Consider the following 15,347-nt stretch of genomic DNA (forward strand, 5'->3'; position numbering starts at 1 on the left):
GGCTAGATGGGAGTATGATCCGACTCAAGAAGGATCATTTTTAAGTGGCACGATTTGGTTTGAGTCAGCAGGATTACGAGTGAATTTTATTTGGTACGGCGGTAGCTTTTGTCAAGAGCAGGGGCGTCACTAGGTTTCAAGAACAAGGGGGGCTTAGCCCCAAGGGGAACACAGCCCCTTTAGGGGGGTCCGGGGGCATGCCCCCCCGGGAGAATTTTTTTCTACATTCTGTTAAAAATCCATCAATTCCGTGCACTTTGAGAGCAAAATGAAGAGGCTATGAAGAACTACACACATCACATTAGTATCCTCTTTACTATGATGGGGCTTCCTCCCCTGGACTTTAACTGGACTAGATCTTCTTCTTCTTCTCCTTTTGGCTTGTCCCTTTTCAGGGGTTGCCACAGCGAGTCATTAATTTCCATCTTTCCCTGTTCTCTGCATCCTCTACTCTGACTCCAACTACCTGCATGTCTTCCCTCACGGCATCCATGAATCTCCTCTTTGGCCTTCCTCTCTGTCTCCTACCTGGTAGCTCCATCTCTAACATTTCCCTACCAATGTATCCCCTGTCCCTCCTCTGTACATGTCCAAACCATCTCAGTCTGGCCTCTCTCACTTTTTCTCCAAACTTTCCTGTCTGAGTTGTCCCTCTGATGACCTCATTTCTGATCCTGTCCATCCTTGTCACTCCTAAGGAGAATCTCAGCATCTTTAACTCAGCCACCTCTAACTCTGCCTCCTGTCTTTTGCCAATTGCTAGTGTCTCGAGACCGTACATCATAGCCGGTCTCACAACTGTTCTGTAAACTTTATGCATTGAATACTTAATTTACCTTTCTAAAAAACTGTCGAATATCCATGCTGTCGACTCAACCTGACTTTCGGCAATGAACTGTCAGTTGTTGCGTTAGCATTTGATGTGGCGATGGTGACAGACACGTCAAATGCAAACGCAAAACCTGTTGCGTTCAGGAAACCTGGGAGATTTAACATTACAATAATGGCAGGTTATCGAAATCTAATTTAAAATGGCCACATTACATTGAATTTGATGCAATATATTAGCAAAAGTACAGGAAAAATAAATAATACTTTTTTTTAAATAATGCAATGAAATTATTTAGGGGGGCTAAAGACATTTTTAGGGTGGCTGAAGCCTCCCTAAAATAGGCCTAATGACGCCCATGGTCAAGAGTATTAAAAAGTAACATGTAAAAGCTCGCCAAAGCGCAAAATCTTCCAGTTGCTTACGTTTAAAGGCCAAATTAGCAACATCAAACCAACAAAAGGCAATTTGGTGTGTATCTCAAGTAGAGAAGGGTAGGATACGACCCCTTGTTTTACGCAACATAGTATATTGCTTGATTTATAGATCACAAAGATGACTTACATTAAATTCAAACTGCATTTATTTCGGTTAATGTAATTCAAGTTAAACAAATACACTAAGTTGTCTTACATTTATGGACATTAATTAAAAGTTAATATAATTCCGTATTTTATATCCCGTAAAAAATATGATTAACAATGAAAAGCAACCGAACCGTAATTCCAATAGAAAAATACGAGGTTGGTCTAATATTTACAGACATGATGAACACGTTAAAAACAAACAAATCCGAACAATCATATTTGTGTTGGATTCAATAAATGTATGGATAAAATATATTGAATCAACTTTAGATCAACCTACATTTTTTTCTGTTGAATGCGTTTTCGTCTGCTTGTAATTTACAGAACAACGCACTAGAAGGCAGTATGTGCTTACATTCGTTTCCAATTTAAGGTTTTTCCAATGCCTTCGTGTAAAATACTTTAATTATGTTCTACTTAACAGAGACGTAATCATTTTTTAAACTGAATCTGGGTGTCTTAATATATATGTTGGATTCTTTTGTAAAACAATAATAAATATCCCAAGGGTCAGGAATGTTTTTCCAGCCTACTTCTTGTCCTCTGGTGCAATTTTGCCAGCCCTCATCATGCCGCAAAAACTGCTGGGACAAGGGCACATGCACGTTTCTAAAGCGAGCGCTTTACATCTCTTTTCATTATTATTTATTTTTATTTTATTTGTATTTATTTCATTGGGACAGTGCACATTAATCAACACAAGAATAAACTGTAAATGTGCCGGACTTAGCATAAATGCTAGTTTTCAGCCGTAGTCCCAAGGGAGGTTTCTAAAATAGCGCAATGAGACACATCAACTTTAAGACCACAATGACAGAATTAAATACCAAATAGTTCGTGAAAGAAACAATACAATTTGATGAGGTCGGCTGTCAATTAAAGTCGCACTGTATCGGAGACCCAACTATTTACATACATGTATTCAAAAGTCAATTATTAAATAACCTTTGAATACACCTGTTGCCGGGGGAGGCGAACCCTCCTCATCACCGTCCTCGTAGTCATCGCGCAAACCCTCCGGACAAAAGCTAAGCCGAGCAGGTCTACAATGCGGCCCTTCTTCTTCTTGGAGTCATCGCAAATTCTGCTCACTTCACTCCCACAGCGGGACAATGTGCTTCCAAAACGCTGAAAGGAAATCTTAGCTCCAAAGGGAACATTAGAGTCGCTGAAATGGTCCTCTCGCGCTCTCTATGCTGGGCCAATCAGTCGACTGGAAAAAAAAAAGGAAGGGAGGAAAAAGAAAAGTGTGTGTTGTTGGCTGCCCTCCTCGTCACCCATCAAAAGATACACACACGCACATGCTAACAGATAACTGACATTCTGAGTGGTTTCTAAAGATAAAAAACATGAATGTATTTGATTATTATTATTATTATTTACATTGTAGCTATTAAATATTTTGTCTGTATATTTGTAATTGGTATGGCAATGTTTTGGAAGTGTGTGCGTGTTTACGCGCACGTGTGTAAATTAAGCATGACGTCAATCTGGTTTTATCCATGTCAGGGGACAGCCATTTTGTTTTGCACCCCACTTGCTGTTCACTGAAAATGACATCAGGGTTGGCCAAAAGTATTGAGACTTTGACGTAACATCACAGTAAGGGCTCAGGTAACGACCATCACGGCTCACCTGTTTTCTGGGTTTGGTCATACAGCGTTCGTAAACTTGACTTTAATGTAGAATAACTACCTGAGCTCACTATATGTTTCTAGTAGCTTGCTCAACACTGTGCTGAACACACATGAACATGAGAACACAAACATACTCTATCACACATGAAACACACACGTATACACGATAACACGTTTCGTTCATTTAATCAAACCACCAAATGAGATGATTTCATAAGAGAACATTTGGGATTGTCAAAAATAGAACCATTTGCATACACCATTAACTAAATCAACTACATGTGAATAAACTGCATTTCAAATATACTAAACACAACAACACAAAAAATACTTATAATTACACGACAGAAATGCAAAATGCCTTACTCAGAAAAATAAACTTCTTTTGATACATAAAAAAAAAAAAATCAAAATAAATTAAGTATTCATGACTCAGTTTGATTCAAAATGAACGGAGCTTCACAAACTGTTATTGGTTGAGAACTCAAACTCAAACTAACGGTAGCAATTTGGCTAGACCCCCCCCCCCCATCATGTAACACTGAAACATACTCCGCTTATCCCTTGCAGTCATGGACAGCGATGGTACACTTGCCAGACACTTCACTAGGTACACATTATGTCACAATAAATGTATTATTTTTCAATGTTAACTTATTTTTTTATTTTTTTGCCTTGGCAGTATTGATTGACACCACTCAGCAATCGAACTTGACCTTTAGGGTCAGCACCACGTGCCAAAGTTGACCAGGTCACACATTAGCCTGCCAAGTCACACTTGAAACAAAGTGTTTTCATGAGGGCTAGATTTGGAATTATTTATGGCGTTATGGCCTTACATGAGGACCAAAAGACATTTTAGTTTTTTTTTAATCCACAAATTATTTTTGTGATTTCTAATGTTCATCTCGACATGACATACCAAGTGACATTTGTTACTTGTACTCTACATTGAAATAGACTGGGAAGCGTTCAACTGTGAATTGAATGTTTCTCTGACAGTGTCAATCAACTGAGCATTATTACCCTCGCAGACAGAAATTTTTATTTGGAATTTTTAGATTGTGCTGGTGTACCTAATATTTTGGCTACTTCATGTGATTAAAAATAAGATAGTGGTCAGCATTCTAAAACACAAAGCGTCTTTGACAAAAGGACAACCTGAGTAGGACGTGTCAAGCCCTTTTGTACACCTCCAGTACCATTTTGAACAGCTGAGGAACCAGAAGGCGAAACGGGAGCTCCGGCCGTTTCGTTGCAAACGAGACCTTTTTCATGAGGCTGCAACAGCTGCATTCACACTCCCACCAACCACAACTCCTCGTCCTTTTTTAAATTAAGTGCACAGGCAAGGACTGGCGGCTCTTTAGTGGCGTGAGAGTCTGACAACTTGGACACACACAAAAAAATTCAAAATAAAAGTGACAGCACCAAATGTTATGATGTCATCATGTTGTCTTATGACTGGCCAATTTGGGGTTGTCCTCCCCCCGCCCCCTGACAACGTCCCACCATGAAGCGTTGCTTTTAAATTCCTTTTCTGCTCCGCTAACACTGGAAATGAATGTGTTGATGCTGATGAACTTTCCCGTCCACGTGGGAGTGTGTGTGCGTGTGAATGTCAGTGTAGATTTTGGGATAGATCTTGGCCGAGATGGCAGCGCCTCCCTGGTTGAGAAGGAGCTGCTGCTGCTGTGCCAGATACTCCTCGTAGTTCAGTGCACTCACGCAGTCTTTGTCCAGGCTGGACGAGCCAGACGACGGCGCAGCGCAGCTTCGCTCCCGCTCGCGACACGGCGGGACCCGGTGGGGGATGGCGGCGGCGGGGCTGCCGGGAGGGGGGCACTGCTTTCTACTCTGGCAGAACCAGAGCAGCACGGTGCCAAAGATGAAGACGATTCCGGCGGGGATGCCGATGATGACGGGCCAGGGCAGGGAGTTGGAGGCCGCCGGAAAGACAGGCATGATGGGGGGCTTGGTGTCTACAAAAGAGGCCATCACACAGAAAACGCTTATTGATCAATAAAGACCTGAGCTGTTTTTATTCAGTCAAATTTAAGTAACTTTTTGGATAAATCGTACCTGTATGAGTTGTTTTAATACAACATACGAATTAAGTTTGATTGGGTATATGTCGTCTCGGTCCTGAAGTAGCAAAGTAACCCCAGACCATCACACTACCACCACCATGTTGATTGATGATGTTAATTTTCTGAAATGGTGTGTTACACTTATGCCAATACTGTACACACTTTCCAAAAAGTTCCACTTGCAGCCCATGAGCCCATAGAATATTCTCCCAAAAGCCTCAGGAATTATTTAGATGTGTTTTGTAAAAGTAAGACGAGCCTTAATGTTCTTTTTGGTCAGCAGTGGTTTTCGCGTCTGGCATGGATGTCATTTTTGCCGAGTCTCTTCATCTTTGCTAAGTCAAGAACACTGACCTTGATTGAGGCAAGGGAGCCTGTTCCATGCCTTCTCAATTTGTGGATAATGGCTCTCACTGTGATTCGCTGAAGTCGTAAGGCTTTCAGAATAATGTTGTAACCCTTTCCAGACTGACAAATGTCAATTTGAGCTCTTTCGGGCGACTTTGTTTTGTCAGACAGGTTCTATTTTGGCCATTTCCGGAGTGAACATGTCTGGATGTAATATGGCTCAGATGTTGTCAGTAGAAATCAACTGGAAAATTTTGATTTGACACAGTAAATTAATTTCAAGTCGATTTTCACACAAGGCCAGGTAGCTTTGAATATTTTTTTTCATGAATCAAATCAATCTTTAAAAACTACATTTTGTTTACTTGGGTTATCTTAATCTGATATTTATATTTGTTTGATCATATTAAACCTTAAATTTGGGCATAGCAGGCAAATAAATATTTTCAAAGAGGGCAACACTTTCTCAGGGCACCGTATGCGCCACCACAAAATGTGGTTCCCCAATAAGAACACCAGGGGATGCAATTTTTCCTTTGTAGCAAATTGGTTTGTGTGCGAGGGTCAATCACCAGGTGTGCGAGTGTGAGTCACCGACACTAATTTATTTGCCACTAATTTATTTGCGATGGTCCAGTTTAGTCGCATTGGGTCTCATGGTTGACTGTGCAGGGGGCCTAAGTGCAAGTTTTTGTACATGTCGATACTTTCTTTGTATCAATATAAGTGTACTTCATTGAGTGAAGAAGAATGAAGCCCCTCTAAAGAGGTATTTCCGGACCCTCACCTGGCAGCACCGTGAGGAAGGCGCTGCGGAAGCTGTATCCCATGGTGTTGGCACCTAAGCAGATGTACATGCCGGCGTCTTCCTCCTTAGCGCGGGTAATGAGCAGCTTGTTGAGGTAGGAGCCGTCGGGTCGCGACCACACGTCCCCTGTGGGCAGCACCACGAAGCGGTGGTCTCCCACTTCAATGGTGGAGTTGTAGCGGCTCTCCTCATTCGTCTCCACGCGCTTCAGCCACTGGATAACCGGCTTGACGTCGCTTCTCACTTTGCACTGGAACGACGTGGTGCCTCCGTAGTCCACCGTCGTGTTGAGAGGGTGAGTGCCGGTAAGAACGGGCTTGGAGTTGGTCCTCTCTACAGACACCAGAAAGAGAGACATGATTTTATTGCGACAGCGCTTCTGTGGATGGGTGAGGCTGTCCACACGGAGCTTGGCCTCGGCCTTACAACTCTAACAGACAGGGAGGATGGAGAAGCACATGTAACACCATAAGCATGATTAGTTTCCTCTCTTTCTCTGCTCCTGGTTGTACAGTGCAAGCAGCTGGACTTTAATCAGATCCAGATTGGGTGGAGGGCCTTTGAGTTAAAGTGGCTCTTGTACCCCCCCCCCCAAGTCCTCTGAGCGAGCGAGCGCCATGGGACAAGGCCTCGCTCTCCCTGCCTGCTTCCTCAATGTGCTTCTCATAGACGTGATTACGCACATTCATCCAGCATGGGGCAAAGATGTGATCACAAGTCAGGGTACAGTAGATCAGAGAATGTTTGAAATGTTACAGTACTTCCGCTGTGAGAAAAAAAAAAAATCAGACCTGCCATTAGAGCAATTATGAGCATGGAGTGCTCCTGTATTCAGTTTACGTTTATATTTGCACCCCAAAAAAAACAATTCCACAACACGCCCGTCACATTTTTGGGGTGGGCTTGGCACATCTTGAAAAAAAAACTGTGGATAAAGGGATTCGTTTTCTATTTTTTCTATATTCTTCTCTCATCATACTGAAAATGGTAGCTTGTCATTGAGCAACATTGACTTCCTTGTCATATTGAAGTGCTTAATGGGCGCTTTGCACATCTGTAATTATTCTGTCAACATGCCCTCATATAAGGATGTTTATTTTGCATGAAAAGATCAAACGTTTCAAGCACAAATCAAAACAACGTTCTGTAATAAATCTAACGCGTTACCCGACAATTTTTTATTCACTGGTGTGGACCGTTAAACCTTGGCAGGGATCTGCGCTCGAAGGAGGTGATATATTGTCACAAATTTGTCGTGTTGCAACTAAATAGGTTTGATATGAATGCACTGGTTAAAAATAGCCCTTTGAGAAACTCTGTAAAGTTCCAAAAAAGAAATTGGAGCATTGAGAAGTTCAGGCCATTTCAGGTTTGCTGCAATACTCACGTATGACCTCCACTTTATACGTTGCGTTGATTTCTCCCGCTCGATTGGACACCCTGCAGGTGTATCTGCCGCTGTGCGCAGGCGTCAGGTTCTTCAGGGTCAGGGTCCACCTGTTCTGCCGGCCCTCGCCGACCTCCCGCTCGGTCAGCGGCTGGTCGTCCTTCAGCCATACGATGTCCGGCCGCGGCGTGCCGCTGGCCGTGCATTTGAGGCGCACCGAGCTGCCCACCGGTCGCGCGATCACCCTCTTCCTCATTTTAGCGGGCTGGGTAAAGCGGGGGCGCACTAATGACCACAAAATAAAAGGAATTTCTCATTTCTCCAATTAATCATAACTTATCCTGTCATTGCAGTCAGTGCCGCTGCCATTGAGTTGGCATGGCGCAAGACTTACCGAGCTTTTCTGTCAAGCCATCAGCACCCTGCTCTGAATGTGCACCATCGAACACGGCGATTCTGGTCCTATCAGAACCCGAGTCATCTGGTGAAACAACAAGAAAGCATGAAGTGAAGGCGCAGATTATGGGCGAGTTTGATTTGGTGACAGTAGACAGTAAACTTGCAGTAAACCTTTTTGTGTTTTATTCAACATTGGGCCGGGATGGGCGACCTAAATGATGGAGGGGGATCCAGTTTTTCATCAGTGCTACACGGGGGCCCCATAGGGCTCACCAGATTCAGGAACGTGGACGCCATCAGGAAATTTGGGAGATTCCCGAAAAACCAGTCAATTTCCTGCCACGTATCAATATTGGCCAATGGAGACTTTGGTCTTGCTCCTCGCTCTCATCGACAAACCGTTTCACACAAAATGTGCAACAAGAGGGACTAAAACTATTTATGAATTCAACTACAGTATTTATGATTGCTACCGTTGTGGTGAACGTACTGAAGAAATACTTGAGTGGGGTTGAAAAAAAAAATCACTGAGTCAAAATCTAAATAAAATGAATTAGGAAAGTACATGCGACTATCCTGACACTGGAAACATTTTTTTCCGATTAAAATCATGTCATGCACAGCGGTCACTACAGTGGACAGTTTATCATGTTATCAAGTTACAGGGTACATGAAAGGGTTAAAATGATATTAAAGTGCTTGGGGATTCTGGTTTGGCAGCATATTTAGAGTTTAAATAATTAATAAAGATCATTCTAAACATTTGCAAACGTCAATTTCCAATCGGAGCTTGGACCCAAACCACCACAAACAGCGAAGCTGTATGTGCATTTACAAACATCCAAGACATACAAAATCTTAGTCCGCTTTGCATGAGATGGAAAAAGAGGCCCTGGGTGACCTTGAGCAAGACCTCGAAGTTTTCCCCCACAAGGAGCCTGTTGGCACCTCACATGGCAACCCCCCGCCACCCCCTGCCATCGGCCCGTTAATGAGGCAACTCCGGAAAGCGGAGTACCGTGAAAGTCAAGAAGGCGCCACATTTGCCATAAAAATGACGCTCCAACAATATCACTCAAAAGCATGTTCTCGGCGCCATCTCTGTAAATTCAACATTTATTCAGATAGCGAGGAGCACGCTCGGGTCAGACTGTGAAGCATTTGGAAGTAATATGATGCCTTTTTCATGAGCACAATTCCAGGAGAGACAGCTGTGGAGTTTATGTCACCGACTGACATCATGCGGCGCAGTTAAGACGCAACTTACGGAAAGTATAATGACTGAAACCCAATCGAGCGTTTGTGATGCGTATCGACCTTTTAAATTAGGCGGTGATGAATTAAAAGGAGAGGGCCGTCAACAATCTCCATCTGAAATGGATGCTAAGTAGATGATTGTTCAAGGAAAGGAGAGGCTTGAGATACGCGCAATTCTTACAGAAACCTTTTGCACAATTTTACGCTTCCAACTTGTTGGATTTGATTTGCCTAACTCTCGGTGAAAACTTGTGCGCCAGTTCAGTATTTTGCTTGGAGAAAACTACTTTAGCTGTCTCAGGTTTAAAACTGCCAGTTCCAGTTCATTCCACAGATTAAGATTTCGATCTTGGGTCATTCAAATGCCACTTTGGAAATGTCCGATGTTTTGTTCTTAACTTTCTCTCGGGTGTTTTTAGAGGCCGGTTCAAGGTCTTTATCCTGCGACCAAGTTTTCTGACAAGGCGCTACAGGCATACTTTGCTCAAGAATGCCTTGCTTAAAGGTTTTGAGATTTTGCACAGATTTACGACACCCAATGCCGGACGTAGCAAAGCAGACCCAGAACATAACAGAGATTCCTCCATTGTTCCACAGTAGATGACGCTTTTCTTTTTTATGCTTTATTTTTGCATCTGCAAAACAGAGAGCCTCTGTGACTTGCCAAAAAGCTCCGGTTTGCTATCATATTTCCGAAGGACATTTTCTTTCTTTAACAGTCCAGTATCAACCATTTTGTCCATGCGTATAGTGCAACCCTAAGGTGATAGCATTTGGAGCGCAGGTTTTTGCACCGCACACGAACTGCCTGTCAAGGTAAAGCAATCAGCACAGTCCGTGCTTTACAAACATTTCCGACGTTGTTTCGCCACATGCTGAAATTGTTTAGATACAGTTTGGCAAGCTGCAGTACCTTGCAAGGTTCCACTGGGTCAGGTAAAGAGAGCAGATGTGACTTCTAACCCCCCTCGTCCCTCCACCCCCTTAAACCCTGAAAGCTCCGGAGGGTTCTAGGTACAAACCCTCCTTTGTTTGTCCCCGGCAGCACCAGGCCTAGCCATGATGTCACGGCTATTTGAAGGGCCCTCAACTGGCCAACTATAATAACCCATTCCTTTAAAAAACATTCTGCACTGGAAGAAATCTCCCTCTGTTGCTCACTTAGGCACTCGACATTCCTCCCGGTTCCTGAACCTCCCAATCCAAACAGACCATGGTCCCTCATTGCCGGGGTTTCTTTTGACCGTCCCCCCCGCAACACGATTCAATTTCCTTTCAACGTTTTGGCGAATTTTCGGAAACAACGGTGCCCTTCATGCACCTTTTGTTGCTAACCATGCCATTATTGTCTTGATACAATGCAGGCTGTAGACAGGGGTGAGGTTGGACATGACATGGCTCCCCATTCATTGTTATTTTAGCAAAGATGCGTCTAATTTACGGCAAATCGAAAACAAACGGCAAAGTGAATACAAGCTGTAACTTGAATTTATGGGGCCGACAAATAGGTTTACACTATAAGTGCTAGGTAATATGTGAAAGTCCAGGAGTCATGAATCAAGAACATGAGTACACGTAGGGGAAAAAAAAAAGCTTAAAATGCAATCCGCCCCAAATCCTTGCATGCTCTTGTTACAGTGTTTGGGGGGGCTGACGCCATCCGCTCCCACTTCATTCACAAATCCAGCTACAGGAAACAGGTCCCTGGCCTCCTGTGCCAGCTGAATCACAGGAAAAAGCCCGAATGATTTGGGGCCACAATGAGCTCCAGATGTTGACGGCGACAATATAATGTAAGGGGAAAGTTCATCACTCTCCGCTTCCTCAGGTGATCGGAGACACGCAGGACACGCCGTTTAGCCTAAAATCATCACCCCGGGCGGAGCAGACAATAGGAATGCGATCAGCTCGCAATTATTCCCAAGTTTGTTACTAATAAAATCCACACATAAACACGACGGTCCGATGTTTATGTGTCTTCCTGGAGGTTGCCGCAGGCATGGCTCGAGCCTGGAGGGGGAGCCTGGAAGTGATGGGGCCAGTTGTCAGGAGACCACCCTAAACAGGCCTAAACAGCCAGCTGGAGGGATTGAGGAGGCGCCATGTTGCACCGACTGACCAGATTCTTCAGATAGCTTTAGGGAGGACAGGCTGTCCGCGGCAGATGGAGAACGGACCCACCTCACCACCTCCCACCCTCCACCGCTCACATCTCCCCTCAAACATCCATAATGACGAGGCTATGTACAGTATCTTCATTTACCCTTTCGTGGTTTTGACGCAGGATCGCTTGAATGTATTTTTTAGGTCGTCAAGCAGCTGCTAGGATTTCATTCGCTCTTAGTTGTTTCATTCTGTGATGATAACAAACTGATACATCACCGACTGACTGGGCAACTTCAAACGGTGAATGCTGCTAAAATCGTACAATTTGGAATTCAATCAATATTTTCAGGGGCGTCCTCTAAAGTCGAACACATTTCTGTTTCATTTAAGTATTTAGTGTTATTGTAAAGAAGTTATTCTTTATACATTTCACAAAAGATGTTTTTTCCAGTGGGGGCGAGGGGCGGGGGGTGATTGATTGTAAATGGACTCGGTTCAACCATAGATGGCCAACTGTATTCTACAACGGTTACTAAATGCATGCTGATGAATTAAAACGGTTCACAATTATCTGATTCAAAGCCCATATTTTTTTTCCCTCGACATGAATGAAACCTGCTGTGTGATATGGAGTGCAACCCGAAAGAAACAATTCCATTTCAAAGAATGCGAATGGAGCAGAGACAGCGGGCACTGAATGGTGGGTGGGAGATATCGTAGGAGTCAGCGAAATGTGAAAAAAATCCAGGTCATGATATATTGCCATACTATCCATATATATGACTATAGGAGTAATACCAAGCAATCCATTTATTCAAAAAACATCAAACACATGACTAATAGAGGCTACATCTTGATTTATGACTACTCTCTTTTTTTTAGGTAGCATATGGTGCAGATAAAGCACTATAAAAGTGCATAGACTCCACTGGGGTTTCCTCTGAAGATTAGCGCACCACTAGAAAGCATCTATATTTACCCTGGAAAGGTGGCCATCAAATTTAAAAAAAGAAGAAGAACAACAACAACAACAAAAAAGCCCAAAATTGTCGCGGGCCAACCAGAGGGAACTTCATGTAGGTTTAAAATGCCACCCCGCTGGTGTCGTGTGAGCGATGCTAGAATGAGCTCCACTTAAAAGTGTTTGCAAAAAAATCGAATGGCCTTGATGTGATGACGGAAACACGGGCAACTTTGATGATATGCGGCGTAGCGCAAGTGCACATCGAACCTTGGCATTAAAGCTGGCTGTATGCCTCCACCACAACCTTTCATTTTAGCACAATCAGCAGACACCCCTTTGAACTCCTGAGGGAGACTGGAAATAAAATGAGTCCCCACTATTCCCAACACACAAGCCTCTTTATTACAGTAAAAGCACCTTTTTTTTCTGACACGCTTCCACGTCTGCCTGATTATGGTTCTTCTTCGAAGGCGAGCGACAGTGCACATTCTCTGGCCCTAATTAGGCATCTTAGAGTAATTAGACTAAACATAGCCTTCACGCTCAGCTTCGCTCATTCATCAAGCTCCCTCTCCAGCCCAAGAGGAAATACACCCGCTGCACACGCAAACACACACACACACACACACACACACACACACACTCACACACACACACACACACAAACACACACACACACAAACACACACAAAAAGCTGTTACCGGCCACATTTCACCCTTTCTGCCTCATTCATGAGCTGTGTGACAGTCTCAAAAGCAAGACGGCCATTTAAACGGACTGCGTTTCTTTCGGTGGCCCTCCTGCTGCCGAAGAGCGTAGCCTACGGAGGAGGAAACGCTCCAGATCCATTTGATTCATCAAGGATGAAGTAGTATGAAACAATATCCCGAGCTGCTGTTGACTTTGGGCAATGAGAGGTAGCGGCTGTAACACACTCAACCAGGAAAGGATTCACCACTAAACCTCTGTAAATCCACTTGCTTTCGACCATCACCTCAGGGGGGGGGTTGTTGTCTTTCAACATGTGATCCAACAGTGTGTTGAAATGTACAATCAGCATTTTTTTAAAAACGTTCTGGACCTGTGCAGGTTTGCTTCATGTGCCGTACTTACCGATGACGATGAGGGTGTAGTTGACGTTGACGCTGCCAAAACCGTTAGTGGCTTTACAGATGTACGTGCCCGTGTCATCTGCCTCCACCTCCTTGATCTTTAGGCCCATGCGGAGGATGCGAAAACGGATCCAGCCGCTGTGGATGTTGCGTCCATCTTTGGTCCACATAATGAGTGGCGGTGGGTCTCCTTCCACCGGGCAAGGCAGCTTGATGGCACTCCCGAGGCGGACCGTCTGACGGTGAGCAACTTTCTCAGACACCCGCGGAGGTCCTGAGGATGGACACACACGCACACGCGCACGCACACACGCACACACATTAACCAAAAGTAATGCTTGATGGTTTGCTCTGCAAAATAAACGTAGCTTCAAATAAGCACATCAACTTACATGCTTACATATGCAGCATAAAACTTTGCACGTCATATGAGCTGAAATTAAAAGCATCGCAGATGGATCTTTTTTTTTCACCTATGCCCCCTTCAAACAAAGCAGTGACTTTTAATTACAAGTTCACATAACTTCAGATCTGACCAAGTTCCACAAGCTGCACCGAGGCATCAAAATGACAAACTGAGATGCCATAGTACACACAACACAAGGCTTGCTGCCGCATTTCAAAGACACCTCTGTTCGGATAATTAAAAACTCTATATTGTCTATTGATGTAAATCTGAGGTTGAATGTTTGTTTCTCAATATCCACATCAGGGCAAGATCTGGCCTGCCAAAGCATTTGTGGCCCACTACAGCAAATCAAAACTTAGTTTAAGACAGGGATTTGCTGTTTTCATTTTGGCAGAAAATATTACCAAAATTGGATTTATCTTCACTATTAAAAGACAAGGTTTCTGTAAGATGTGTACCATTCTTGAAAGACATGACAAACACGAGGCATATCGCAAAAACTGCTTATTTTTCAAAAACGTGATTAAACTAAGCGGCACTGTGGGCGACCGGTTAGCACGCCGGCCTCGCAGGGCAGAAGTGCAGGGTTCGATTCCGGCTCCGGCCTTCCGGTGTGGAGTTTGCATGTTCTCCCTGGGCCTGCGTGGGTTTTCTCCGGGTACTCTGGTTTCTTCCCACATTCCAAAAACATGCATGGCAGGTTAACAGAACACTCTAAATTGTCCCGAGTGTGACTGTGAGCGCGAATGGTTGTTTGTCTGAGATTGTGTGCCCTGAGATTGGCTAGCAACCGGTTCATGCTGTCCCCCGCCGAATGCCCGAGGATGGCCGGGATAGGCTCCAGCACCCCCCGCGACCCTTGTGAGGCTAAGCAGATCGGAAAATGGATGGATGGATGGTTTATGACTCAGTCTTTTGTCATAGCCCCCCAAAAAGCCAACATTTCACAAATTCTGCCGCGGCTGTAAAACTTATGACCACAACTTTAGTGAAATGGAAAATGCTACTTGCAAATTCAACATCACATTACACCTTTTATTGCATGTGTCGTATTTTTTAAGACAGTTGACAGATTTATTAAGGACACATCTAGAGATAATTAAGGCTTTCGTTTCGGAAAATCATTCAATTTATGAAATTTATTTTCTTAGCAGAAAAACCCCCTCAGCTTTACAGATTTGCTTGAGTACAAAAGTTCACTGTTGAACCACGAGTTGAGCAAATGAAAAAAAATAACACGTTGGGCAGGGGCAGATGGAAAGAGAACGAGGTAATTTGTCATTTTCTTGTCTGATTACCCAGAAATGCTGAAACCAGATTGTAATAATTGGACAGGGCCTGTCGTCCGCAGCCAGCACAGAGAGGGCAAAGTGTTCTGGCTCAACTTTTTGTGTAGCGTGCAAGAGATCAAAG

General features: G+C 43.9%; 1 protein-coding gene across 1 annotated transcript in view; it reads right to left on the minus strand.

Moving 5' to 3' along the window:
• Positions 1-3,220: 3,220 nt before the first annotated feature.
• LOC109516087 (fibroblast growth factor receptor-like 1) overlaps positions 3,221-15,347 on the minus strand; it is a 32,212-nt gene continuing 20,085 nt past the window's right edge. Inside the window, exons 3-7 of the mRNA XM_019870298.1 lie at positions 13,527-13,799; positions 8,081-8,167; positions 7,687-7,971; positions 6,279-6,632; positions 3,221-5,035 (exon numbers count right to left, since the gene is read on the minus strand). Of these exons, the coding sequence (XP_019725857.1) occupies positions 4,602-5,035; positions 6,279-6,632; positions 7,687-7,971; positions 8,081-8,167; positions 13,527-13,799 (1,433 nt within the window). The 3' untranslated portion in view covers positions 3,221-4,601. The remainder of the gene's footprint in view (positions 5,036-6,278; positions 6,633-7,686; positions 7,972-8,080; positions 8,168-13,526; positions 13,800-15,347) is intronic.

This window comes from Hippocampus comes, unplaced genomic scaffold, assembly GCF_001891065.2.
Source record: "Hippocampus comes isolate QL1 unplaced genomic scaffold, H_comes_QL1_v1.1 scaffold43, whole genome shotgun sequence".
Taxonomy (NCBI): domain Eukaryota; kingdom Metazoa; phylum Chordata; class Actinopteri; order Syngnathiformes; family Syngnathidae; genus Hippocampus; species Hippocampus comes.